Genomic DNA, 26,559 nt, shown 5'->3' with positions numbered 1-26,559 from the left:
CACTGTCAGTGACGCAACAACTCATTGTACCAACCACTAATTGCACTCACTCATAATTCAATTGGTCAAAACCTCTGATTAGTTGAAGTTTGAAGCAGTCAAAGAAGTCAAACAATGCTGTTAAGTAAGTAAAAAATGCTGTTTAGTGAATCTTTCAATTCTAAGAACTGAACTGAATCGGCTACAGTAGGCCTAGTTAAAAAACAATTGTAGGTAAAATCTGTTAAATTATGATTACTTACTTAGCATGTTATAAATTAAGTTTAGTGTTCAATTTACAAATGGCCTAAAGCATATGACAGAATCCAAACTAGCCTAGAAAAAAAAAAACATGATAAACCGTGTTAAAATAGATTATTTTATTTAGCCTATATCTAGTAGTTGCAACAGAACAATGTTAAAAAAACAAGTACACAAAACACTTAACCAAACACAAATATATGTTGCAGGCATGCACACACTAGACATCTAAGTAGCTAACCTTCTGTAGGTATTCCACTGGAAGGTCTACGTCCCAGGACAGGTTCCAGATGGGGTTGTGGTTTCTTCTGACAACAGTAGTAGTGAATCTCGGCCCAGCACAAACAAGCCCTCCAGTCCCACAGTTCTGTTCACAACAATCGCCAATCCCGAAAGAAACCCAACTGCTAGGAGGTACTTTCCCCTTCTTGCCATTAGACGGAGCTTTAACAGCCTTTAAATTAACTGCCCGGTCAATTTTAATCATCGCTTTAAAAGTCTTTGGTTTTGTCTTCTCAGGCTTGGGTATATTTTTGTTGAGAGACTCATTCGAAACATAATTGGTAACATCCTTTTCTTCCTTGAAGAATCCAGTAATGGTGTCCGAGACGCTTTTGTCACTAGTTGATTCAGAAAAAGCTTTCCCTCCGGTGTGAGCGACTGTGTTCTGTGTGTCTTTGAAATCAGCAGGAGGGCCTAATATAAATGGCAAACTTTCCATCGAACTGTTTGAACTCAATGGTGAGTGAAAGGATAGAAAATCATCAAGATCGCCGTTCAAAGAGCTATTGATTTTCTTAGAGCCAGTGACAATACTGCTCACTTCCGCAAGCCCTCTTTGTTTTTCTTTCAACAATTCACTTTGAAGTCGGTTAAACCTATGTTCAATACTTTCAGCAAGAATGTCTAAATCTTCCTTCATAACTGGTCGAGAAGAACTCACTTGATCTCTTTCTTTTGCTGAGTCGACTTTGTTATTTGACATTACAGTATTATTTACAGGATTATCCAACAAACCTTTGTCTTGAGATTTCTGCAAACGATGATTATCCGTATTAAAAGGACCGATCCAAAATCTATTTTTCTGTGTTGGTAGTTCTGTATTGGATTCTCTAAGAGCGTCAGGACATGTGGCAGATATTCTATCTAGCAGTGCGCTGATAGGCTTCAGTTCGTGATGTGATGCATGCCGATCCCCTTCTCTGCCTTTACTCTCCACATTGGCTTGAAGCTCCCTGGTTTGTACCGGGGTGGGAGGAGCTATGAAGTTAGAGTATGTGACGGAGACTCGCAGTGTTCCTGACGGACACTTCTGGTAAGGAGACGTTACGGATGATGGCACCAGAGCTAGGGGCAGCTCTAACACCTTGGTGATGGCGATCTCTTGTTGTCTCTCATCAAACTCCAACTCCATCAGGCACAAGTCATCCATCGGCAACAGGGCCTGTCACAACAAGTATTACAGTCATTACACTAAAAGTTACCAAGGAAAATTTGTAAAAGACTTTATATTGCAAAGTTATTTTTATTTTTATATTACAAGCAAAAACATTCAACAGAAAAAAAAACTTAAGTACACACAAAGTCTGAAATAGCACACACATATCAATCTGATTTTCACCCTACAGACACTTTTAGTTTTCAAGTAAAGATGACTAAGAAAGTGTCAAAACAAATCATTTGCAACTTGCAACACATTTACTCAGAACGTATTGTAGTCAGAAATGCCTGGATTGACACATCAGTGAAAATAATAATTTATGATTCATCAAAATAAGAAAATTTTAAAAGGAGATTAGCAGCAGTGTGAACCAGATAACCTGAAGACAACAAGAATAGTATCATCTAAAATTGAGTTCATGAGCTGCAGATGAACCCCTCTTAACCTAAATGGAGGAGAGATCGTTTTTGATGACCAAATTTCAGTTACAAAGTTACCCCATTTTTTCAGTGGTGTTGAAATCAGGTAATAAATTGAAGTACAATGTTGGTTGAGGTTATATAACACTTTATATCAAATTTAAGGCCAAATGAACCATACATGAAGGTTATATACATATTACATGTAGATTTATTATATCAACCCACTACTTCCAATAGTACTCCATCATTAGGTGCACAGTGTTACACTAATAAACTATAGGTAGTCTTGTTTCACTTAACTTGAAAAGTCTTTATTTGCATGGCGTCAGGCATTATGTAAATATTAAACATAGAAAAACAGGTTGGAAACACGATAATACACGAAAAAATAGAGCACGTGCACGGCTTAAAAACTGACGACCGACTTTTCAATCCTGGTCACAGCGGGAATTACGTGGATGACTGGAATAGCTGATAACACGGTGTATCAACTTATCTACTAAAATTATTTCTTATCCTGTTTGATTTGGATCATTTTCTAAAAAATTGGATTGGCTGCTGAAGAGAAAAGCTAACAATAAAATCGACAAAGATGACAAAAAATAAGTCACGTTAGGGTTCTATACACTGAACCAACGATTAGTAACCCGTCCATTAAGTAGGCACAATTATTCAGTAGCTTACAGAACCAGCATCAGCCTTCAACCTAAGCTGTCAGCTCCATGGCACAGGAACACATCATTATTGGAAAAGCCAGGTGTTTACAAGCTAAGGTGTATGGAGAGTGTGATTCATATTATATTGGACTGAGTGGTAGGTGCTTTAAGACCACTGTCCAGATATGAAGAGCACATAAGCGCCATTAAGAAACCCAACCTGCTTCAAATTATGCCCAACACATTCAACAGTATTGCCATGATTATTCTGATACAAACAGTTTAGAAATACTACATATTGTTACAAACTTATTGCATCAAAAATGTCCATGTATACAGCAGTACAGCTAAAGAACCCAACTTGGTAATTAACTCCCACACTAATTCAGCAGCCAATCCAAAAATAATACAAATCAAACAGGATAAGAAATAATTTGATTAGAAAAGTAGGTATACCGTGTTATCAGATGTTCAAGTCATCCACGTAACTCCCGCAGTGACCAGGATTGAACAGTCAGTCATCACTTTTTAAGCTGTGCACGAGCTCTCAATGTTTTCGTATATTATCGTGTGTCCGCCCTGTTTTTCTATGTTTAATATTTACTTAACCCCTGGTGCAATGCAAATGAAGACTTTTCATGTAACAAGAACATAATTTAGTGTACCACTACGCACCTGAAGATGGAATTATCTCCAAAACGGTCTTAGTGCAGTATCGCCTCTGATTGTGTCTACGCTTACTGTCTACAGACAGTAAGAACTAAATAATATTATAATATTTTCACGCAATCTGCCACACTCAAGAATTATCAGTTAGAAGTGTTGGGAGAGGTTCTACTGTAGGCCCACTTTTTCAGTTTCCAATTTGATAATAGATTAGTGGATTGTAAACTCAAGTATTCAATGATACACCTAGCTATAAAACTGAGTTACCATGGCAACCATGTGGTCGCGAGGGGTTGGCTTGTAGTAGCGCAGCCACAGTCGCAGGGTGACGCCAGAGCTACAGGCCGTCAGCAAAGGAGACAGAGGTAGCATGACAGGGAGCACCAGGGAGTGACGATGCACAGACGCCAGGCAGGGCTGTGTCTCCACGGCAACCACTCGACTGGTCGTCTCCGAGCGGCTCATCTCAACTGGGATTAATTGAAATTAGTTGAGACATTTTTTATTAGAGGGAGTTTTCCCATACAAATTCTCCTTGCCTAAGAAATTTCCTAAAATTCACTTAACACTTAAGTTGGGCTCTGAATCAAAGAGAAATAATATTAGCACATAGTTAAAAGGCATTGGAGGTTGATTTTTACAATGGTTTGTGGATTCAAAAATTTTTTATTATGCCTTGATTAGTTCAGGCCCGAATGAATGTTCGGGCTCAGCTTGGGTCAGGTAAGTTATAATAGAGGTGTGTGAGCGGCCAATGTTGATTGCCAAAAGTATTTCTGTTGAATACAAGAACTTTTTACCAATTCAAACCGGTGGAACGACTTTTATTGTGAGCTATAGCAACTCTCAAGACACATCAACTATGACAGTGACAACGTATAAGGTACGAAGAAAATAAAATCAAATTTTAGACACTGTCGCATTCTGTGACCGGCTCACACAACTAAGTTCTTTTTTAGTAAAAAGTTGGCGACAGCTGGTCCATATAGATAGTATGTATATTTCAGTATCCAATAGTCAATAGCAACACTAAGTACTACAAAATAAATTGTTTTATTCACAAAGTTCTAACCTTTTGACTGACTGGTGGTTACTTCCAATAAAAAATAATGTTGGGACAAATGGGACTATCCATATACATTTGTTCAATACATATGTTAAATATCAGTAAAGAATTTGTATTGAATATAGTTAATTAAATAATTACCTTTGAACCCAGGTGTAATTTGAGGAAACTTATAGTCAATGTAGCAACTTAGTTCCTCTTGACCATCAGCAAACAGCGGGAATCCCTTCACACTGTCAATACCTAACAGGAATTCATGGTGACGCCTTTCTTTGTAGGTAAAGTTTTTAGGAATATTTATTTCAAAGTTAGGTCTAGACAGGCTTTGATGTTGTCCCAGTAAACTTGAACAGCTGATACACAAGGAGGTGTCATCAGGAGTCTGCAGATTGGGCAGAATCATGTTCTGTCCGCAGTTAGTACATGCTGGTATTTCAACACAGCTGGACATTGGAGCCTTAGGCGGTTGAATATTGTGGTTATCCTTGTGATTCCTTACTGTTGAAGTCTCCACAACTGATACAGTTTTACCCTCCAAGTCTTTCATATTAAGCCGGGGAGTCTCTTTGGATCGAAAAGTTGTGTCACGTTCTGTTTCATTTGGTGTTTTCACAGTGGGAACATCATGTGGGGATTCATCTAGGAATAAAACATAAAATTGGAACCAGTGATTCAAATCAAAATAGAGACCTATTGTTTGTTTGAATGATATTGTTTAATGTTAAGAATGGTTTTTGTTGGTAGTAGCTAGATTACTTAAATAGATTCACACTGAGATGAGGACAATACTTTTTGAATGAAACAATAAAACACAAGGAAACAAGAAGCTTGATCTTAATTCTATTCCATAAGCTGAATTGGGTTGGTAGAGGATTATATCTATATGCAAAGATAAGGTTTTTCTTGTACAATATGCTGCCAGAAAAAAATCAAAACATCTCTTGAGTTTAATTACTCATCTTTTACATTAATTAAATAGTGTAGGGTATCAGAGGCAGTCAAGACAATTTTAATGACAGGTTGTCTTGGAATTATAAAGAACTAAGAAAACAATTTTGGCACACTCTATAATTTGACTAAAATATTAAAACATTCGTTGCATTTGTAAAACTTGACCTCAGTAGTATAAAGCCGATTAATACTCACAATACATATTTCCCAAACCAAAGAAGCACAATTATATTCAACATACCTAAAAGATCATTGCCATAGTACAGCTTATCTTTGCCAAGCTGAAGCTTGATCTTGATGTGGCCAACAACGGTGACATTGTCAGAGATCACTGGAAGTGTGTCCTCCATCTCCACACTCCCTGGTGGCAGGGGTGCCAACCTGAAGGTGCCAAGCAGTGCTGGCACTCGCTGGTGCAAGTGCCGCCAACACACCAGACAGTTGGCGTCTTCCAGCTCCTGCAGAGTGTGTGGTGGCTTCAGAGAATGTGCTGAACTCTGTCCGAAGTACACCACTGCAACGTAGAGTGGAATATAGATGACAGTAGTGATGTGCTAAGGCTGAGTTTTTTATTTAACAAAATCACGAGAAAAGATTTTAATTTACTGAGGGTTGGATCAATTGGATTTCAAAATCTAACGTGAGTTCAAACTTAATTTAATTAATGTTGGATTTGGTCACCAGTAAATGCAGTGTTAAACTTAGTACCTATCATAAAACATAAATCTGCTGCAATTTGCATTCATTACGATGTTGTGTTGACTATATCTCTTAATGTAGAGATCATTTTCAAGAATCAAGAAAAAAGAATTTATTCACCATTAAATATACAGTATACAATAAGGTGTCGTCAAAGTGTTAACACAAATCAATAGATGATGTCTTGAGGGTCACAGCTCAGGTACTCTTCAGCTCTTTAACTCTTCAGGTACTCTACTTTTCATTTTCATCATTACCTAAGGTCATGAAATCATCGACGTCCATAATCACGATAAAATTTCCAGTATCTCCCTCTGTAACAGAAACGCCATCACCATCCTCTCTCCCGATCACGGCAAAATCCTGAATATCTCCTGCTTTGCAGATATTATCATTGTCTCTTAGGTCATGGAAAAGTCATCGGCAAAATCCTAGACATCTCCCACCGTTTGTAGACATTATCATCATCTCCTGCGGTCATGGAACAGTCACCATACTCTTGCATGGTCGCGGCAAAATCCTGAACATCTCCCGCAGTCGTGAACATATCACCATTGTTTCTCGCAAATACGGAAACAGTATCAACGTCGTTCGCAATCACGGCAAAAGCATGAATTTTTTGATCGCAGAACTTAACAACCCTGTTTTATGACCGTGATTGTAAAAGCTTGGCTCAAGCTTGATTTGCTAACTTAGTGCTCGATCTCTCAGCTCGAATATCGAGCCGCTCGCACACATCTACTAATAACACATGCAATGTGCATTTTACATTTTAGGAGATTATGATTTATCTTAAAATGGAAATAGAAATGTTTAAGAAAGTCTAGTAAGTTGAGTATCTATCAGGTTTTGCTACCTATTACTATATATTGCTATATAAACTAGTCCTTAACATTTTCAAACTGGCATAACAAAATTTCCAAAGTTTTTGAACTTCTCAGAAAAGAACAGACTGTTGTTTTAGGTTACACTGGAAAAAATAATTTAAAACTATCGTAAATCAATATTTACCATCTTGGATTTGCCTTCGGGAACAGAACCTGAGAGGGGAGGCCTTCCAGCTTTGAGCCTGGGACCTGGGGGAGTCTTCAACAAACTGACACTCGACAAAGTAAGTGGCTCCAGGGGGTGGCACCAGGTCACCTGGACAAACATCGTGTAACTACAGATGATTATCACGTAAATACAACTATCATGTAGGCCCAATATTCAACCAATGTAACAAAATTTAACAATAAACTACAGTCTAACCTTGATATAACGAACCTCGGTATAACGAATTCCTTGATATAACGAATTTCTTTTAATCCCCTACAAATCTCCATAAGACACAATGTATATTTTACCTCTACATAACGAACAAACCATAACAACGACCTTGATTTAACGAATTTTTCGTGATTTCGGCTAAAATAAGACACCTCAATACAACGAATTTATCATTGTCAGAACCTCTACATTGCGAATTTAACCTCTGCATAACGAATTGTCTACGTCTTTCCCTCGATATAACAAATCCCCCACCCAATTATTGTTTTGGGAAAATCTGTTTCTTTATCAAATGAAATGGAAAGGTCACGTCATCGCTTGCGCTAACATTCGTCTGCTCCGTTTTACATCTTTGTCTGCTGTCGCTGCGCGCGCTATGTTGCAACTGAGAACTGATTTCATTCACTGAGGACTGATGACGACGTAATGTTTAGTAAGCTGTGATTGGGCGATATGGGATAACTATGGTGAATTGTACAGTTTTTGGATAAAGAGAAAACTAAGAAAGAATATAAAAACAAACCCAAAGAGAAAGAATAGCAACATCGTTATTTTAACATTCCTTTTACGAGTGTTTTTACTATCCTTAAGTTGGCTATGATTATACACTTTTATAATGACTTATCTAATAATTTATTGTTTTCAATACGATTTGTTCCGTTTCAACTAGCAACACCAATGCTATAGTTAATGGTTATTATTGACATTCCTCTGTTGTGATAAATCAGTACTTACTGTAAGTAGCCTACCGGCCTATCGCGAGCAGTAGCTTCTTCACGAGCAGTAGAAAACTTTCTACTGTTTTGTTTTGTTCTTTACATGGTTTATGACTACACAATACAGTGTTTGGCTAGGTTTTAGGAGGGTTAGAACAAGCTGTGATTTTAAACCTACAGTTTTTAACCTGTACCAAGGTCAATGCCATTGTCAAGATTGCGCAATATTCAAGATCCCTCCCCTTTATTATGCTGGATAATTTAGGTTCTACTGTACAATGTAAACACTGTACTGTAAAGTATTGTAGCCTATGCTACTTTAATTGTATTTTAATGAGGTCAAATCCCGACCTACATTGACCGACGCTGGTTCTGAACCTTGACTTAGCGAAATTCCTGCAAACCTAACCTCTATATAACGAACCTCGTTTTAACGAAATCCTTGATATAACGAATATTCAGTTCGGTCCCTTCAGATTCGTTATACTGAGGTTGGACTGTATAAGGTTATAACGAATGGACCCATGCACAGTTTGATCAGGGCCCAGAACTTGTTACGAGGTAAAATGAATCCAATTCAATACCCTTTTCCCTTTATTCCCTTATCACTGCAATACCAGAAGCTTGCTCCTGTGATGTGTACTATGATGGTACTTCACAATCAATAGGTACATACCACTTACATAAAAACTCAAGAGACTATAGAAACTAGCAGTTGAGTTTTAAAAGATTGTTTATAATTATAATCTTGACTTACTGTTCTTGTTTTTGTTGTCAACAGCTTGATTTATCTTCTTCCAGCCAGCTGGAGTCAGAGTCAGGCTGTCTACAGTGATTCGGAAACAGTTGATCTTCTTCATCAAATCCCTCACATTTTTCCCTGCAACTTAAGTATGAGAAAACAGTGAAAATTTGAAACGTTCTTTAAATATGTTGGTACAAAGATTTATGCTAACTTTGATCATCCCACACAACTAGAGAATTTGTATTAGGATAAAAAGATGTTTTAAATATACTGAATACCCTCAGGAAAGGCATTTGAATTATGAATAGATGTAAGATATTTTTCTCCACAGGGCAATTTAGGACTTTAAACTGTTAAATCCCAGGTACCTGAAACAAATATTGAGAACTTCTTACCTTAACTGAGATTATATGAACTAGTCTTTTGTCTAATAGTGACAACATTGCTTTCATTGGTCTACCTAGTGATTTTAACACATATTTGGATATACTTTTGATTCTAAATGATTTCAAATAATTTATTCTTGAAGCTATCTGGATTTTTCTTTAACAGGTTTCAAACCTTGTAGAAAAAATATGTACAAACAACCAAACCACACAGTTTGTCAACTCTCCATATTTGCATATAAGTAAGCCTACCCCTCACAACATAGTCAGTACAAAACTAAGACCTGAGGATGATTGGGCATGTAGGCCGATCGCTTCATTTTACCCTCCTTCATTTTTGTAGTTGCAGGATTTGGCGGTCAGAAAAAATCCGGAAAGCAAAAGACAATCAGAAAATGTTATATATCCATGTAGATATAGTTGAAAATCATTATTTCACAGCAATCGTGAGAGACGATGATGTAGTCTCCTTTACCGCGAAAGATGTTAACGATTTCTCCACTACCACATAAGACGTTCAGATTGATTTTGCCACAGTCGCAGAAGTCAAAAATTATCCCCCTCTACAAAGAAGGTATACACGATTTCACTGCGATCCTAGGAGATGAAGAAGATGCCTCCACGATCGCAAATAAAATATTCACCATTTTGCCATGAACGTGAGATATTTATGTGACCAAGGACAATGTCGTTCATTTTCAATTTAGTTTGTTTGTGAGTTTGCCGTGACCTTATTTTGGCCTAGGACCTTAAGGCTGGCATTTTTTACTTAATCTGAAGTAAAAAGGTCTTACAGATCCAAAATATTATCATCAACAAATAAAATGATTTATTAGGTAGTCTCTTGGTTCTGTGCCAATCGGATCATCAAAAACCAAGGGTTGAGTTTATCTTGTTGAAGCATTACCGCATGTATTTCTAAACCCCGAGCCTCAGCAACCAGCCTAATCCGAATAGAGAGGCCACTCTGCCGGTGCCTCATAGATTGTAAATACAGCCCTGTCCTTCAGTTTCCTTATTTTTAAGGTTGACAGCATTTCCAGAACACAAAACAAAACTGTGCAGTCGGTTCATATAAAAATCAATACAAACTGACCAGTAAGAGAATTGATGCCAATGTTGCTGGTGCCCGCTGGATGACCAAAGGTAGATGGCGGGCAGCTGGTATTGGCAGAGTTACAGTTATCCTGAAACCATAAGCAGAACTAAAGAATCTCTTTGAGAAAAAAATTATTTTAAACAGCTTTGAAATACAGAGTGGCCAACAAAAAGGTTCAAACTTTTTTTAAGAGGTTGTTGATCTCTTTTAACCTTGCATTTGCCTGTCCACATAGACTACAGATCTGGGCGTGGAATGTATCCAGCAAAGCAAGGGGTTAGCCGGTACAGTACGAAGGTGAATTGTACTGATAAATTTTAGTGGATCCGAACCCACGACAACGCTGCCTTGGGCCCGAAGTCTGTGACGCTACCAACTGAGCCACCGACTCACCATAAGACCGATTCAGTTTGATTTTATATTCCCTACTTCACAAATTGTAAAGAGTTGATAAAAAATATTCAGGAAAAATTCAAATTTCCGATCCCTAACTGTTGAAGAAACAAAATGGTGGCATATTGCAAATATTATTTCAGAAGACCTAATTACAACAAATGGGCAGATTTTCATTGAAAAATCAGGGAGCAGGGCTAATAGTTAGCTATTTTATCAAACATAAATAAAAACTGGTAAATAAGGAATTAGAGTAGATGCATAGCAGAGCTATTTTTGTATTATAAAAATAAAAACCAAGAGTCACAAGCTGTTAAATAGGCTAATTTATGGTTTTAATTGTTGCAAAACAGCAACCAACTTTTTTAAATTGATGCAATCTTAAAAAAAAAAAAAAAAAAAAAATAGTTGATTGAATGAGTTTGTTGCAGATTAATTAATTATTAGCTTAAAATATTATGATTCTAAGCTTTAGAACTTATTTAATTATGTAGAACATTATGTAAAACATATTTTAAAATTCATTTTCAAATTAACTAAAAGCAAACCTGATTTTGAAGGTCATTTGTAACAACTGAATTCCCGTGAAGATTTTCCGAATGGAGTGTGGCTAAAACAAGCTTTTCTTCTTCTTCTTTCATAACTTTACCTAAGCAAAACAGGCCAGTTTACAACATTGCAACACTACAAAAACAATCATCTTTGTATATTTTAACATTTTGCAATTATAGGCAGGAAAGTGAATACATGGCGTTTGGAAAGCAAACAAATAGTAGCCTAAAGGACAATCCTGATTGATGGTAGCTAGGCCTAACTATGATTAACTTAATTGTTTAAGTTAGTTGATAAAATTATTCAATGGATGAATATCACCTTAATTAAAAAATCAATCATTGACTTTAGAAACCACTTTGTATAAAACACCTGGTCCAGTTGAAGCATTCGTTTCCTGAACAAAGCTTTTTTGCTGGCTCCTCTCGATTTTGTAGTCAACATCAGATCTTAAATCATAGACACCTACAAATTTGACCAGACCCACTCGTCATGACATGACCCAGTAAGTGGTGGCATCTTACAACAACTCAAACCAAGATTGCATATATCACAATGTCCATTATTTGCTAATCTTTAACAGCTGGCTTGATGGTAGTGAGTGCGACAGAGACAGATGTATTGTTTTCAAACCTAAAAACTATGAAAGGTCATAAACCCTTTAGAGAACCATTTACCGTTGTTAATATATACCTTAAATTCCAGCCCCTAGATTTTTGAATTCTATTTTGATCATGAAATTATGAATCTAATCATGATTAGAACTAACACATATGCCGAACAGCAAAGGACAGGTTGTGGGACAGTTTGGCTCGATTTGGAGAAACCTAGGTACCGGTACTGTAGAAGTGCCTAATCTCAATTTTTTTAAATCATAAGTCATTAATTTTTTTTGTTAAAATACCTGAATTTGAGCTTCAATCTAGATAAGCAGGTTTAAACTTTACTCACCCTCCAAATAGTTGCTGATTAACTTCTCTTCATGAGGTGTTACTAACTCTCCACTCTTAGTGCTACTGCTTGATTTGTAAGCGGTTTTGTTGTATTTTTCATCATTGTTGTCAAGTTTTAAAAGTAATTCGTCATGTATATCAACAGGATAGTCTGAATCCTCCAAGACACTTAAAACCATTGCATCTCGTAGCTTTTTTCCCTTCTCAAGAACATCTAGCAGTACATAATCGGCAGCTTCGGACCTCCCTGTGTTTGGAGGTGCCTGATTGGTCTTCGGTGATTCAGGCATATCAAAATTTACAAATTTTTCTTTAGAAGAGTCTTTGGGAATATTAATATGAGTGGGGCAAGTCTTGTAGCCCTTTTTGAATTGTTTGGATTTTTCTTCTTCAATTGTTGATCTAGATGAATTAATGCCGATCTTTGATTTTTTGCGAGATCTTTTCCTAGTTTTCTTGGATGTTTCTTCAGATGACGCGTTCATGGATAGTTCAAAATCAACTCGTAAGTCACCAATTCTTTTGCCTGAAGATGTTACGATTGGGAAATACTTCTGCAATTGTATCTTAGTTATGTGGTCAAGTAAGTTACTTATTTCAACATGACCAACAATCTCTTTGTTTTCATCATTCACAACCAGAAGTTTCAATTTATTACACTGTTTTAAATAAGTCTCAAAGAGAGATATATTTGTTTGAATGTTGTATTGAACAGTATTGTTGCTCTTTACTGACTCGGGATACTTTGAAATGTCAGCAGGTCTGAAACAAACAAAATGTTAACTAAACATTTGGGCCAAAACAAACATTAGCTCAACCTTGGAAAAAAGGGAAGGTTCAGTATTAAAGATTCGTATTATAGATATATAAAAATAAAAAAAGGTGTAGGCCTATGAGGTTAGGTTACTGGTATAATCTATAATGGTATGATTTATAATCATTAGAAATATGCAACTTAAAAGTCCATTTCACCTCCTCTCAGTTAAGGGTTGGTTGGCAACTGACAATTATCACTCTATGCTAGAGCGCTAAGGGTTGCACTTTAGTTCACGCTCCACATTTACTATTTTAGGGTAAGTTAAAACTTAGCCTAGGTACCTACATTAAATACCAGCTGATTATAACTGTTCTTAACTAACCTAACGTAACCAAACATGCTTTAACTTCATGTCAGTAAATTGTGGGGCGTAAACTTAAATGCAGCCGAGGTAAGTTATAGGCCTACAATATAAATCCTCATATAAGACCACCATGGGACTAAGCCCCTGACCCAACTGCTTTGGAAATAATTAACTAACCGTTCAGAGGTTAGGTCTACTAAGTTGGCTCAACTGATTAATGTCACACTAAAGTTAACCCTAGATCTGGCGGTCATTTAATTCACCAGTGGCGGGTATATTTTGGCCCTTTGTAGAGGTATCATATATTTCGCCACAGAACAGTTGTTTGTGAATATAAGTAGCCTAGACAAGTTACCTATGTATATTTTCTGTTTCAGTGATAAATGTAGAATATAATGATATACAAAATTTTTTCTAGCAATGCGTTTAGTAGCAAGGTTTGCAAATTTTCGGATTATGCAAATGAGAAATTTCAAAAGCAGCCCACAAGAACACCACAAAATATTTTTTTTACACATTTTAAGTTATCTAAATGTAAAAGTTGTGTGACATAGGCCTATGATTCCATACGGGGAAATATCAATGTTTTTGAAATACCTAATCATAAAAATTAGCCTAAATTATAAAAAAAAAGAAATTGTACATAACTTACATGTTTTCTTTTTTGAAAAACTAACAAATTTTTTTTGTAATTTAGAAAATAATTTAATGCATCAACAGAAAATAAATACTGTTATATATTTTGCTTCTGTACTTTTTATAAATTATCCATGTGTTAATTATTTACAATTTTCATATCATAATATTTACTATTCAGTTATGAATAAATAATTAGGCCTATACAAGTTACAAGTGCTTGTATTTATTAATTGGCGACGAGGATAAAAAAATACCCCCGCCGCAGCAAACCTGCCGTCTAAGCGAATTTCCATTTGGCTGAATTAATTTTCAATCCATCTATTTAAATAACATTAGGTTTAACGAGTACCTAGGTTTGCTGCTACAAGGAAACTAATAAAGTGTGTGTTTTAAGTAAAATAATTATTGCTTAGTAGAAAATGAATATATTTGCCAAGTTTGATCAAAAGATATCCATAAACAAGCAAACTACAACATTTTACAATATTCTCCATAAGAATAACATGGGAATTTTAAATTTACAATTTTTTTAGTTTTCTCCGTAACTAATAACTGTACAAAAACACTTTGATATACTGAATTGTTTGTTTTTTTAAGCTCTTTAAGAAGGTTTAGAGAAAAAATGGGAAATTTTGTGTTTTGAGGGTCAAAAGTGAGAAAAACCAATTTTTACCCCATAAAACCCTGTTCCCATGGTCCGATCATGCTGGATCGCGAACTCATTCAAGTTCATCCCGCCTTACACCTTCAAACCAAATTTCATCAAAATCGGATAAAAATTACTCAAGTTATCGTGTTCACGGACACATATATATATAAATCTATATATATATATATATATATATCTATATATATATACATATATAAAAATTTGAACGAATGGTGTTTTTGTCCTCTGGGGACATCAAAATGAAAAAGTAAATCGGTCCCGGGCCTAAGTCTTACCATGAGACCTACGGTAATAGCTACTTCCCTATAGGGAAATTCGCTAAAAGAAACTACACTTTACTACCTTCAATTTTTTACATTTTATTATTTAATTACCTATTTTAACTGTTCATATCTGCACTAGTCAACTACATAATGGAAATATTACATAACATTGATTCAATAACAGATTTGAAGAAAGTACGGGCTATTGTAAAAGGCCAGATTACAAAGGCAGACAGACTTTTAGATGATGTATCCACCATACCAACAGAAGTCTTACAAAACAGAATGGATTTATTAGAAGAAAACTGGAAAAGATTTGAGGCGGTTCAACTGAAGATAGAATTGAAGTCAAAGGAAGAAGATGTTGATGAAGAAGTTAGATACAGAGTTGACATGGAAGAACGATATTACAAAGTAAAAGATCAGTTACAAATTAGAAAAACACAAATAGAACTAGAAAAAGATCTGCAACAAGGTAGTACGACCAACAGAAGTAATCATATGTACCGTTCTCTTACTTCGGCTATAACCATAGCCAACACACTTTTACGCATGCAGTTCATCAGAGGAATTAAGGATGCTGATGTTAGAGCAAGGATACTACAAGAAAAAAACAACTAAATCATTTCAAGACGTTGTTAAATTGGCAACAGCAAATGGAACTAGCCAAAGACGAAAGTTCTCTGGTCAAAACATCAACGGATTTTACAAACAATACTGTTCACATGATTGGAAACAAAAAATCGAACTATATACCTAAGAAATCTCAGCCTTCACCCCTTGACAAACTGAAAGGAAGGTGCTACCGCTGTGGTTCACGGGACCATAGAGCCAACAACTGCAAGTTTGCTTCTGAAACGTGTCACAAATGCAAAAAGCAGGGTCACATTGCCAGTGTCTGTATGCAAGCAAAGCAAACAAAAGTTCACCAGACTGAAGAAGATGGAAACGATAGTTGTCAAGAAGAAACTCATGAAATTTACAAATTGAACAATAGCAGTAGTGATAAAATACTTATTGATATTTTGCTAGAAGGGAATCCAGTCCAGATGGAGCTGGATACAGGTTCAGCCATCAGCACGTTACCATATAATATGTTCAAGAAACTTAATACAAACAGAAGACTTTTCAATACACAGCTACGACTTAAAACGTATACAGGTGAATTATTCAAGCCGAAAGGCATTGTGTTTGTTCAATGTTCATACAAAAGCCAGAGTTTTATGGGTAAACTCTATATTGTAGACGGTCACTTGGATCCTATTTTCGGTCGAGACTGGCTACGGGAAGTAGAGTTGGACTGGAAAGAAGTAAAAGCAATCAAACAAGAAACTGGAGGACGTTTAGATGAACTTCTAAACAAATACAAGGATGTTTTCGAGCCAGATATAGGCCAAATACCTGATCAACTTGGCCACTTACAACTGGCACCTGACGCTCGACCAATATTTATGAAAGCAAGGCCAATACCTTATTCTTTGAAACAAAAAGTAGAAGAGGAACTAGAGCGCTTAGAAACTTCAGGAATAATAACAAAGACGGACAATTCTGAATGGGGAACACCCATAGTACCAGTAATGAAACCCAATGGTGAAATTAGAATATGTGCTGATTATAAGGTTACGGTGAACAGACAAATCCAAGACGAACACTATCCAATACCGAGAATTGAAGATATTTTTGCAAATATGAGCGGTGGCAAGATTTTCTGTACTCTGGACTTAAAAAAGGCTTACTTACACCTAAAAATGGATGAAGCAAGTGCTGACATACAAACCTTAAGTACACATAAGGGACAGTTCAGAGTTAATAGACTCATGTTCGGCGTTAAAGTAGCTCCTGGAATTTGGCAAAGAATCATGGACAAGGTCTTAATGGGTATAGAAGGCACTCAATGTTTCTTCGATGACATAATCATCCAAGGAAAATCAGAAGAAGAGTTGCTCACTCGGTTGGAAATGGTACTTCAGAGAATAAAAATGAACGGACTAAGAGTAAATAGAGATAAATGCAAGTTTCTACACAAACAAATTGAGTACTTAGGTCACACTATAGATGCCCACGGAATCCACAAATCAGAAGATAAAGTTAAGGCATATCAGGCAAGCAAGAAGACCCCAGAATGTTAGTGAACTAAGAACCTTCTTAGGTCTTGTCAACTATTATAACAGATTTATCGAGAACCTGGCAACGATTCTCAATCCGTTACATGGACTACTGAAAAAGGAGAAGAAATACAAGTGGACAGATCAATGTGAACAAAGCTTTCAGAAGGTCAAGGAGATCATTACAAATGAAATTGTCCTTACTCATTTTGATCCAGTCTTACCTTTGGTATTGGCAACAGACGCATCTCCGGTGGGACTTGGTGCAGTACTGTCACATAGATTTCCAGATGGAAGTGAAAGACCCATAGCCTTTGCTTCAAGAACACTGACAAAACCGGAAGAGAAATATAGCCAAATTGACAAAGAGGCCACTGGAATTTATTGGGGACTAAAAAAGTTCTTCCAATATTGCTATGGACGTAAATTCATCCTAGTAACGGATCACAAGCCATTAGTTACAATATTCAATCCTGATAAAAACCTACCTTCTATGTCAGCTACACGACTTTTTAACTATTCACACTTCTTATCAGGTTTTGACTACAAAATAGAGTTTAGACGAACAAATGATCATGGAAATGCGGACTTCCTTTCAAGATTCCCTATTAAAAAACATTCAAATACCAGCATGGACCAGACTGATGTTTTCTATATGAACCAAATTGCAACAATCAACCTAAACCATAACCTAATTGCTCAAGAAACGAAAAAGGATGAAAACATGCAACACTTGCTACTAGCTTTGGAAACTGGAAAATCGCTGGAGCACCATGGTTATCATGACGGTGAGCTATGTCTACATGATGGTTGTATCATGAAAGGTTGGAGAGTAATGATTCCTAGATCTTTACAAAAACATGTCCTCGAAGAACTACATTTTGGTCATCTAGGAATGGTAAAAACCAAAGCCTTAGCACGAAGCTTTTGCTACTGGAAAGGTTTGGACAAAGATATAGAAGATAACATTTAAAAATGCAGACAGTGCAGGGAAAAACAAAATTTACCGAAGAAAGAAATTAACCATCCCTGGGAGCCAGCAAGTGAACCATGGGAGCGGGTCCACATAGATTTTGCTGGGCCGACCAACGGAAATTACTTTCTGTTGGTAGTAGACGCATTCAGCAAGTGGGTTGAAGTCATACCTACGAAGAGTATTACATCTTCATGGACAATCAGAGAGCTGCGTAAAATATTCACCACCTTTGGACTACCAAGTGTTATAGTCTCTGATAATGGTCGTCAGTTCACCTCTTCTGAATTTAGTAACTTTTTGAAGAAATGTGGAACTTTGCACAAAATGACAGCTCCTTACCATCCCTCTTCGAACGGCCAAGTCGAACGCTTCGTACAAACGATAAAGAAACTTATCAACTGCATGTCAGACGAACCTGGTACACTGGAAGAAAAGCTTCACCAACTGCTGATGAAACTACGTCAAGCTCCGAATTCAACTGGTAACAGCTCATACTTCTTGATGTTCAATAGAAGGATCCGAACATACTTAAGTTTACTCTTGCCTAAGACAAAGGAAGAAACAAAACAACCCAAAGGAATAGTGAGATATTTCAAACCAGGCGAACGAGTACAAGTACGGAACTATTCCGGGAAATGTAAATGGGGTTACGGAAATGTCCAAAGTAGAGACGGTCATGTTCACTATTTTATCAAGATGGACGATGGACAAATTTGGAGACGCCACATTGATCAAATGTTGCGTACGAAAGTTTAAGGGGAGGCCATTGTTAGGGGGAGACCACTGTTATATATTTTGCTTCTGTACTTTTTATAAATTATCCATGTGTTAATTATTTACAATTTTCATATCATAATATTTACTATTCAGTTATGAATAAATAATTATACAAGTTACAAGTGCTTGTATTTATTAAATACCATACTGCATAATAGAGAATAAAAAGGTCTTTCTGAAAATATATAGTTAGGCCTATATGTAGGGATGTTGCGATACTATCGATACCAGTAGGTATCGATACTTTTACTGTGATAGCCTACTGCTTGTATCGTATCGGTATCGGTTGTTCCTATATTTACTTGGTATCAATTACCAAGAGGCCAGTATTGTATCGTAAGTATCGGAAGGTAATTTCTGACAAATCTGAGTAAAATGGTCACACTTGTCCTTTCTGAACGGTTATTTTCCAAGGCTGGAGCAACAGTGACCCAACCCAATTAAATATTTTGTTTTTTTGTCTAGCTTGCCTGATATGTGGTTTGAGTAAATTATGATTCACTTATTCATTCAATAGAACTTTACATAACTATAATAAATAAAACCATTGACTACCTATAGTACTGTAGGTATATATCAATGGTTTTACCAGTCAATGGTAAAACTTAAGGGTTCGGTTGCAGAGTTATTTTTATTACAAGTCAATGTTAGCAACGTTGTGTTAGGCAAATAAAATGAAATCATGGACTATTTAACATCAAATCTAACTTAATAAAATTGTCTTTTAAAAAGATAAATTATACCTTAGAAGGTATAGGCTTAGAACAACAGGTACTTGAACTTTAACTTGTGAAAGGTAACATTGAAAAGAAAGATTGACTATTTTTGATTAATTTTATAAATTTTTAGCGAATTTCCCTATAGGGAAGTAGCTATTACCGTAGGTCTCATGGTAAGACCTAAGCCCGGGACCGATTTACTTTTTCATTTTGATGTCCCCAGAGGCCAAAAACACCATTCGTTCAAATTTTTATATATCTATATATATATATATATATGTGTCCATACGCACGATAACTTGAGTAGTTTTTGTCCGATTTTGATGAAATTTGGTTTGAAGGTGTAAGGCGGGATAAACTTGAATGAGTTCGCGAACCAGCATGATCGGACTATGGGAACGGGGGTTTATGGGGGGTTTTATGGGGTAAAAATAGGTTTTTCCCTTTTTTGACCCTAAAAACACAAAATTTCACAATTTCTTTTTAAACCATTTTGTAGAGCTTAAAAAAACAAATAATTTAGTATATTGAAGCGTTATTATGCGCCTAATTGTTACGGAGAAAATTCAAAAAAATTGTAATTTTAAAATTCTCATGTTATTCTTATGGAGAATAAGTCAACTGTTGTAGTTTGCTTGTTTATGAACATATTTTGATCAAATTTGGAAAATACATTAATTTCTTACTAAACCACAGTACCTTTTAACATTTTACATAAAAAAAACATTTTACCCTCCCTGTTGCAGCAAACCTAAGTACTCATTGAACTACAGTAATTCTGTTTAAACTTGGAATAGGCTAAATGTGATATTTTTAAGGAGACATTTTAGTTTAAATCCAATCAGGCAAATGGAAATTCGCTAAGTCTGCAGGTTTGCTGCGGCGGGGGTATTTTTTACATAATTAGGTAGCCCAGTTCTTAGCAGCTTGAATTTGAATCCTATATTGGGTGTACTGTACTGGAGCGAGTGAACTTTAATCGAAGATCACAGAATCAGAATATGACGTCACTGGTATTGAATAGATACGATACTGAGCCGGTATCGATACTTTTTTGTGATACGGTATCGATACCAAATATCGGAAAGACAGTGGTATAGCAACTTTCTTTAGTTAGGCTATATGTAATGTAGTTGAATTCTAACATTTCTGAATATTAATTTACGTCAGAATGTAGGTAACATAATTTTTATGACATACCTATATAATAATATTGTATAGCCTAGCCAACAATTTAATTGTGGATCTCAAAAAACAGCTGCTTTTGTAGTCAGGTGACCAAAACTTTCCACCACCAAAATCTATTTCGAGAACGCTCTAGTTTTTCAAACTATGTTTCTCAACTCGCTCAATAGGCTACCTACATGAAAATGAATCCTCAGAATCTCATCTTTCTAATGGTATAAGTAATATTCATTGCAAAACCGGTTTTCATAATTTAACAATAGAAAAGCTCGACCCATGTCGTTTTGGTCGATAATTGACTAGTGCCACTGAGTATTCGCATTTTAGTCAGCGCCAGATCTAGCGTTAAGGTAAAATGTAAACAAACAGATAACTTAAATAGTGAGAACGCTTAGCCTGTGTCACGAAGATTGCTTGCAGGTGTCTGTGAGCAGTGAGAAAAACATTTTGATATTGGCTTCCTGGAATGGGCCGGATAAACAGAGGGCTGAAATAATGTGTGACAAACACATAACTTAATTCCAAAACAACCATAACTTAGCCTATTACATCAAAAGGGTAGGCCTACACTTCCATATCTGTTGGCACAAACAACTGAATGAGTATACCTATAGATTATTCGATTGTTTAACGATATATCGATCGATATTTTCATTCGGTTGTTTGTGCCAACAAATATGGAAGTGTACCCCATCAAAATCCCTTATGCCTAGCCTAGGACTCTCCCTATCACCAGCTTAACTTTTATGGTCTACATTTAAAGTTTGTTGGAAAGGTATTTGCATGTTTTTTAGATGGAATAACCTATACAGCCATATTAATGTCCAATAACCGACCTGTATAAAACTACATTCAAATGAGCCAAAGCCTGGGCCATAACTTAAACTAGGCCTAGTCTTAGATTCCTTGCTTTAAGTAAGATAGACCTAACTTATGCCAAGCTAAATAACTTAGTTACCTGAATGTTACTGAATCTACGTCTCCCCACCATTGTAAAACAACAATCACTTCGTTTGTTAACTTGCTACACCACAGAATTTCATCAATTCTCACCGATAAACGACCATAAGAGTTTCCTTCTATGAGAGGAGGTAGGGACCTAGGGCTCCGGTCTGTCATCTTACTTTCAACGTTAACGTCGTTAACTCGATTAGAATAAAAATATACTTTAGATCTGACATTTTTAAGATATCCAAACAAATTAAAACAACATGAGCATTTTACTTACATAACTTTGACTGAAAAAGATTAACCTTATAACTGAATTTTGACAGGACAAAACTCCATTGTCTAACTCCAAGTCCTATTTTGTTTTTTGTTTTTGTTGTTGATTTTGTGATGGTATAGGTATGGTGAGCTCTTGTTCTGTTCCGTTGTTCTTCATTGGTTTTGACCATGCAAACTGATGCTCTGTTCTGTTGGCTTTTGGATTCAGAATACGGCCAACTAAAAAAAAACATACTACAAGAAAGTATTTGTAAAATTATTATAACTAGGTGTAAAATGCAGTTGTCTGCTTGCAATATTGCGTCTATTACTCAACAGTCAATCAACCACAAATTTATTGCAATGTTACTGCACCTAGGCCTACGTGTAGTTCGTACAAATCACGATTACTAGAAAAATAATTTTTCTAGTAATCGTGGTACAAATGGAATGTCTATTATTGTAGTATGCCTGCTGTATTGTCAAAGGATGCATAGGCTCTAACTGGTCATTCATTTTGTATTACTGGTGTATAATACACTCAAAGGTGTATTTGATCCGTATTTGAAATGTGCTTTCTTGAATTTTTGGTCTCGCTAACAGCAACCAGTAACCAAGGCAACGGTAGACCTAGCCCCCATGACAACCGGAGTTATCAGGGGTAACAAAAAATACAAAGGGTACCATGATAACAGCACTAACCATGACAAAGGCGGTAGTTATGGCAAAATCGGCAACCAGGGTAACAGAGCCTAGAGGTAACCATGGCAACAGGGGTTATCATGGCAACGGGGATTACCATGACAACCGGGATTACAATGGCAACGGGAGTTACCATTGTGAGGGGGGACACCATGACAACGGCAGTACTGTAACCATCACATCAGTGTAACCATGGCAGCGGCGGTAACAGAGGGTAATAATGGTAACAAGGGTTACCATGGCAACGGCGGTAACCATGGTAATAGGGGTTACTATGGCAAGGACGGTAACCATGGTGACAGGAGTAACCATTGCAGCAGTGGTGACCATGGTAACAGGGTTAACCATGACTACGGGGGTTACCGTGATAACACAACTTTAACCATTGCAAAGGCAGTAGCCATGGCAACAGAGGCAACCAGGGTAAAGAGGTAACCACGAGAACAGTGATTGCCATGGCAACGGCAGTAACCATGGTCACAGGGGATACAATGGCAACGGCGGCTACCATGGCAGTGGTGGTTATCATGGCAATAGTGGTAACCATGGCAACAGGGGTTACAATGGCAACGGTGGTAAACCAAACAACAGAGGTAACCATGACAACAGATGTAACCATGGCAACATGGGTAACCATGGCAACATGGGTAACCATGGCAACATGGGTTTCCACGGTGATGGTGGTAATAGGGGTTACCAGTAAAAAGTAAAGTAATACTTTTCTTTCTCATTCAGAAAAAAACACAACTTACGCTTACAGTTTAGGTGACTAACAGACTTTTCTTAACTACTTTTTATAATAACTTCAATTTTTATAATATTTTTTTTTAAGAAACTGTATAAAACTGTTTTAAATTTGTTATTCAATTAAAGAATTCCCATGTTTCTAAGTTGCTTTGTTATATATTTGTTTCCAATAACTCTTGACCACCCGGTACTATTACATACATTAGTATTTCATTTCGTATGAAGTTCGTAGATGTTTCGTCATGTTGAAGTTTTAAGTTTATACTATGATTCTCGCGGGTAATCTTTATAAACTTTTCCTGGTAGATTTTCCAATTTTCAAAGAATGCACGAGGCTGACATTAAATGACTATGCGCTTTAAATTTAGGCAATTGATGGGAAGGGACTATCTTCTTGTTTTATATAAAACCAAAACCTTCTTGTAAGCATATTCGCATATTGAACTGAAGGTTTATTTATTTACATACAACTTAAAAAATATGTGGCGGCTCGCTGAAGAAGCCATTTGGTAAGTTATATACAAATTCACTGTATAGGCCTAACATACAATACCCCGCCGCAGCAAACCTGCAGACTTAGCGAATTTCCATTTGCCTGATTGGATTCAAACTAAAATGTCTCCTTAAAAATATCACATTTATTCCCTACTAGCTGGCCCGACAGACGTCGTCCTGTCCTATTGTGGTTTTATGCCACATGCTCGTTCATTTTCAAGATGAGCTCGTTCGCATGGCTCAATCACGTCCTGGTTGAAGTTCGTTCGCTACGCTCACTCACCTTTAGGTTGGAGCTCGTTTGCTGCGCTCACTTGCCTTCAGGTTAGCACGTTCGCTACGCTAACTCACCTCCAGGTTGAAGTTTGTTCGCTACGCTCACTCACCTTTTGGTTGCAAATTAGCTGTTCTCATAAATAAAAAAAAATATATAGTGCTGCACCCTGTTGGTAAACCTATTAACTTTTTAATGCTATTGAACATCACAGAATCAAATTGTTTGGCTGCACCAGCTGTTAAAACTCGCCTCCAGGTTGAAGTTCGTTCGCTACGCTCACTCACCTTTTGGTTGCAAATTAGCTGTTGTCATAAATGTAAAAGAAATAATAGTGCTGCACCCTGTTGGTAATCCTTGTAACTTTAATGCTATTGAACATCATAGAACAGAACCAACTTGTTTAATTGAAACAGCTGTTAAGATTCATTAATTCCATTTCTCATAAGGTTAACATGGGAAACTCCAGAGCCACTGGGGCGGAGCCCTTTTAAGAATTTCGAAACGGGAAATAGATTACGTCCGATTCGCATACCTACAGAATTTACACACCAAATTTCATAACGATCGGTGAAGTCTTTCCGGAGGAGTTTGCAGACAAACACTGTGACACGAGAATTTTATATATTAGATTTAAACAGAATTAGTTTAATGAGTACTTAGGTTTGCTGCAACAGGGAGGGTAAAAAAGTTTTTTATATGTAGAATATTAAAAGGTAGGCTACTGTGGTTTAGTAAGAAATTAATGTATTTTCCAACTTTTATCAAAATATGTTCATAAACAAGCAAACTACAACAGTTGACTTATTCTCCATAAGAATAACATGGGAATTTTAAAATTACAATTTTTTTGAATTTTCTCCGTAACAATTAGGCGGATAATAATGCTTCAATATACTAAATTATTTGTTTTTTAAGCTCTACAAAATGGTTTAAAAAGAAATTGTGAAATTTTGTGTTTTTAGGGTCAAAAATGGGAAAAACCTATTTTTACCCCATAAAACCCCCTATAAACCCCCGTTCCCATAGTCCGATCATGCTGGTTCGCGAACTCATGCAAGTTTTTCCTGCCTTACACCTTCAAACCAAATTTTATCAAAATCGGACAAAAAATACTCAAGTTATCGTGCGGATGGACTATATATATATATATATATATATATATATATATATATATATATATATATATATATATATATATATATATATAGATATATAAAAATTTGAACGAATGGTGTTTTTGGCCTCTGGGGACATCAAAATGAAAAAGTAAATCGGTCCCGGGCTTAGGTCTTTCCATGAGACCTACGGTAATAGCTACTTCCCCATAGGGAAATTCGCTAAAAGTAACATCAGACAATAGCTTATTGCACTTTTGGTGAGACACTCCTTTCAACTAATCACCCCAAGAAGATCAATCAAAACACAGCTGGAAATGTCATGGATGGATTGATAGCTTCTTAGATTAAAAGCTGCCCCAGAATAATTACGTGATATTATCAATAGTTTTGTGTTCCCCAAAAAAAAATGCTTTAGGTTCTAATTCTAACAATCTAATGATACAAATCATCATACAAGAATAGAAATAACCAATAAAAAATTATAATTTTTGTAAGAATCGAAGTATTGTATATAATATGTTTAGCCAATTATAGATTGTTAATCCTCCCTGTTATGCAGTGTTATTTTTGCTCGTCCTACCCCCAAAGGATGGGGAGTGAGCTGGCGTAGTGGTTATAGCACGGGACTACAGTCCCTGAGGTCCCAGGTTCGATCCCCGCCAAGTCACCAATAGATTTTATCGAAGTGATAATGCCGCAACCTCTAGGTCTAACCTGAAGTAATGTGAAAAACACCCCAGGCTCGTGCCTAGCATCCTAGGAAAAAAACCCAAAGGATATGTGCTTATTATCCATAAATATGGTATCGGGATGTTTTAAAATGGATTTCAAGTTCCATAAGAATCGAAGAATACAGGAAAAGGGAGCAAATTGAAGTGATCTTTGTGACTGGTATTTTGGATGGATTTAAATCATCTTTAGATTAATGTAATTTTGCTTAGAGTTTTGTGATTTAATACAATATGATTGAATTATACTTTATCAAATTTTAAGTATGCCTACCAAATTGCAACAAGAAAATTTTTTTCTAGATTCTTTTGTTTTCAAAGAATTAGTTTGGATTAAAGTATTAAGAAGCAAGTTTGTATGTGCCATTTATATAAGCTAACTAAAGGTTGTATATATTTTTTAAATTCGATAGTACAACATTTTAATGAATAATATAATCTAAACAGCGACATCAAAGATCGATATGAAAATCGACAAAATATTGCGTTGAAAAGAGATATCTTTAAAATAAAGTAAACATGAATGGTATCATTACTGATACAATGGACTGTACTATCAGTGGTCTTTGCTTTGTCA

At 36.2% G+C, this 26,559-nt stretch overlaps 1 protein-coding gene across 2 annotated transcripts in view; it reads right to left on the bottom strand.

The window, feature by feature from the left end:
- The window catches only part of LOC128989793 (uncharacterized), a 28,999-nt gene extending 6,995 nt beyond the window's left edge, over positions 1-22,004 (bottom strand). Inside the window, exons 1-10 of one of the 2 annotated variants that reach the window (XM_054411841.1) lie at positions 21,668-22,004; positions 12,253-13,016; positions 11,298-11,398; positions 10,354-10,444; positions 8,884-9,012; positions 7,153-7,284; positions 5,684-5,956; positions 4,633-5,130; positions 3,693-3,895; positions 482-1,684 (exon numbers count right to left, since the gene is read on the bottom strand). In XM_054411841.1, the coding sequence (XP_054267816.1) occupies positions 482-1,684; positions 3,693-3,895; positions 4,633-5,130; positions 5,684-5,956; positions 7,153-7,284; positions 8,884-9,012; positions 10,354-10,444; positions 11,298-11,398; positions 12,253-13,016; positions 21,668-21,828 (3,555 nt within the window). In that variant the 5' untranslated portion in view covers positions 21,829-22,004. The remainder of the gene's footprint in view (positions 1-481; positions 1,685-3,692; positions 3,896-4,632; positions 5,131-5,683; positions 5,957-7,152; positions 7,285-8,883; positions 9,013-10,353; positions 10,445-11,297; positions 11,399-12,252; positions 13,017-21,667) is intronic. The other variant, XM_054411842.1, reaches the window with a different exon arrangement.
- Between the last annotated feature and the right edge of the window lie 4,555 nt (positions 22,005-26,559).

Source organism: Macrosteles quadrilineatus, unplaced genomic scaffold, assembly GCF_028750875.1.
Source record: "Macrosteles quadrilineatus isolate MER2022 unplaced genomic scaffold, UCM_ALF_1.0 Scaffold_3__2_contigs__length_128488019, whole genome shotgun sequence".
NCBI classification, from domain to species: domain Eukaryota; kingdom Metazoa; phylum Arthropoda; class Insecta; order Hemiptera; family Cicadellidae; genus Macrosteles; species Macrosteles quadrilineatus.
This window is presented reverse-complemented; position numbering and strand designations above follow the sequence as displayed.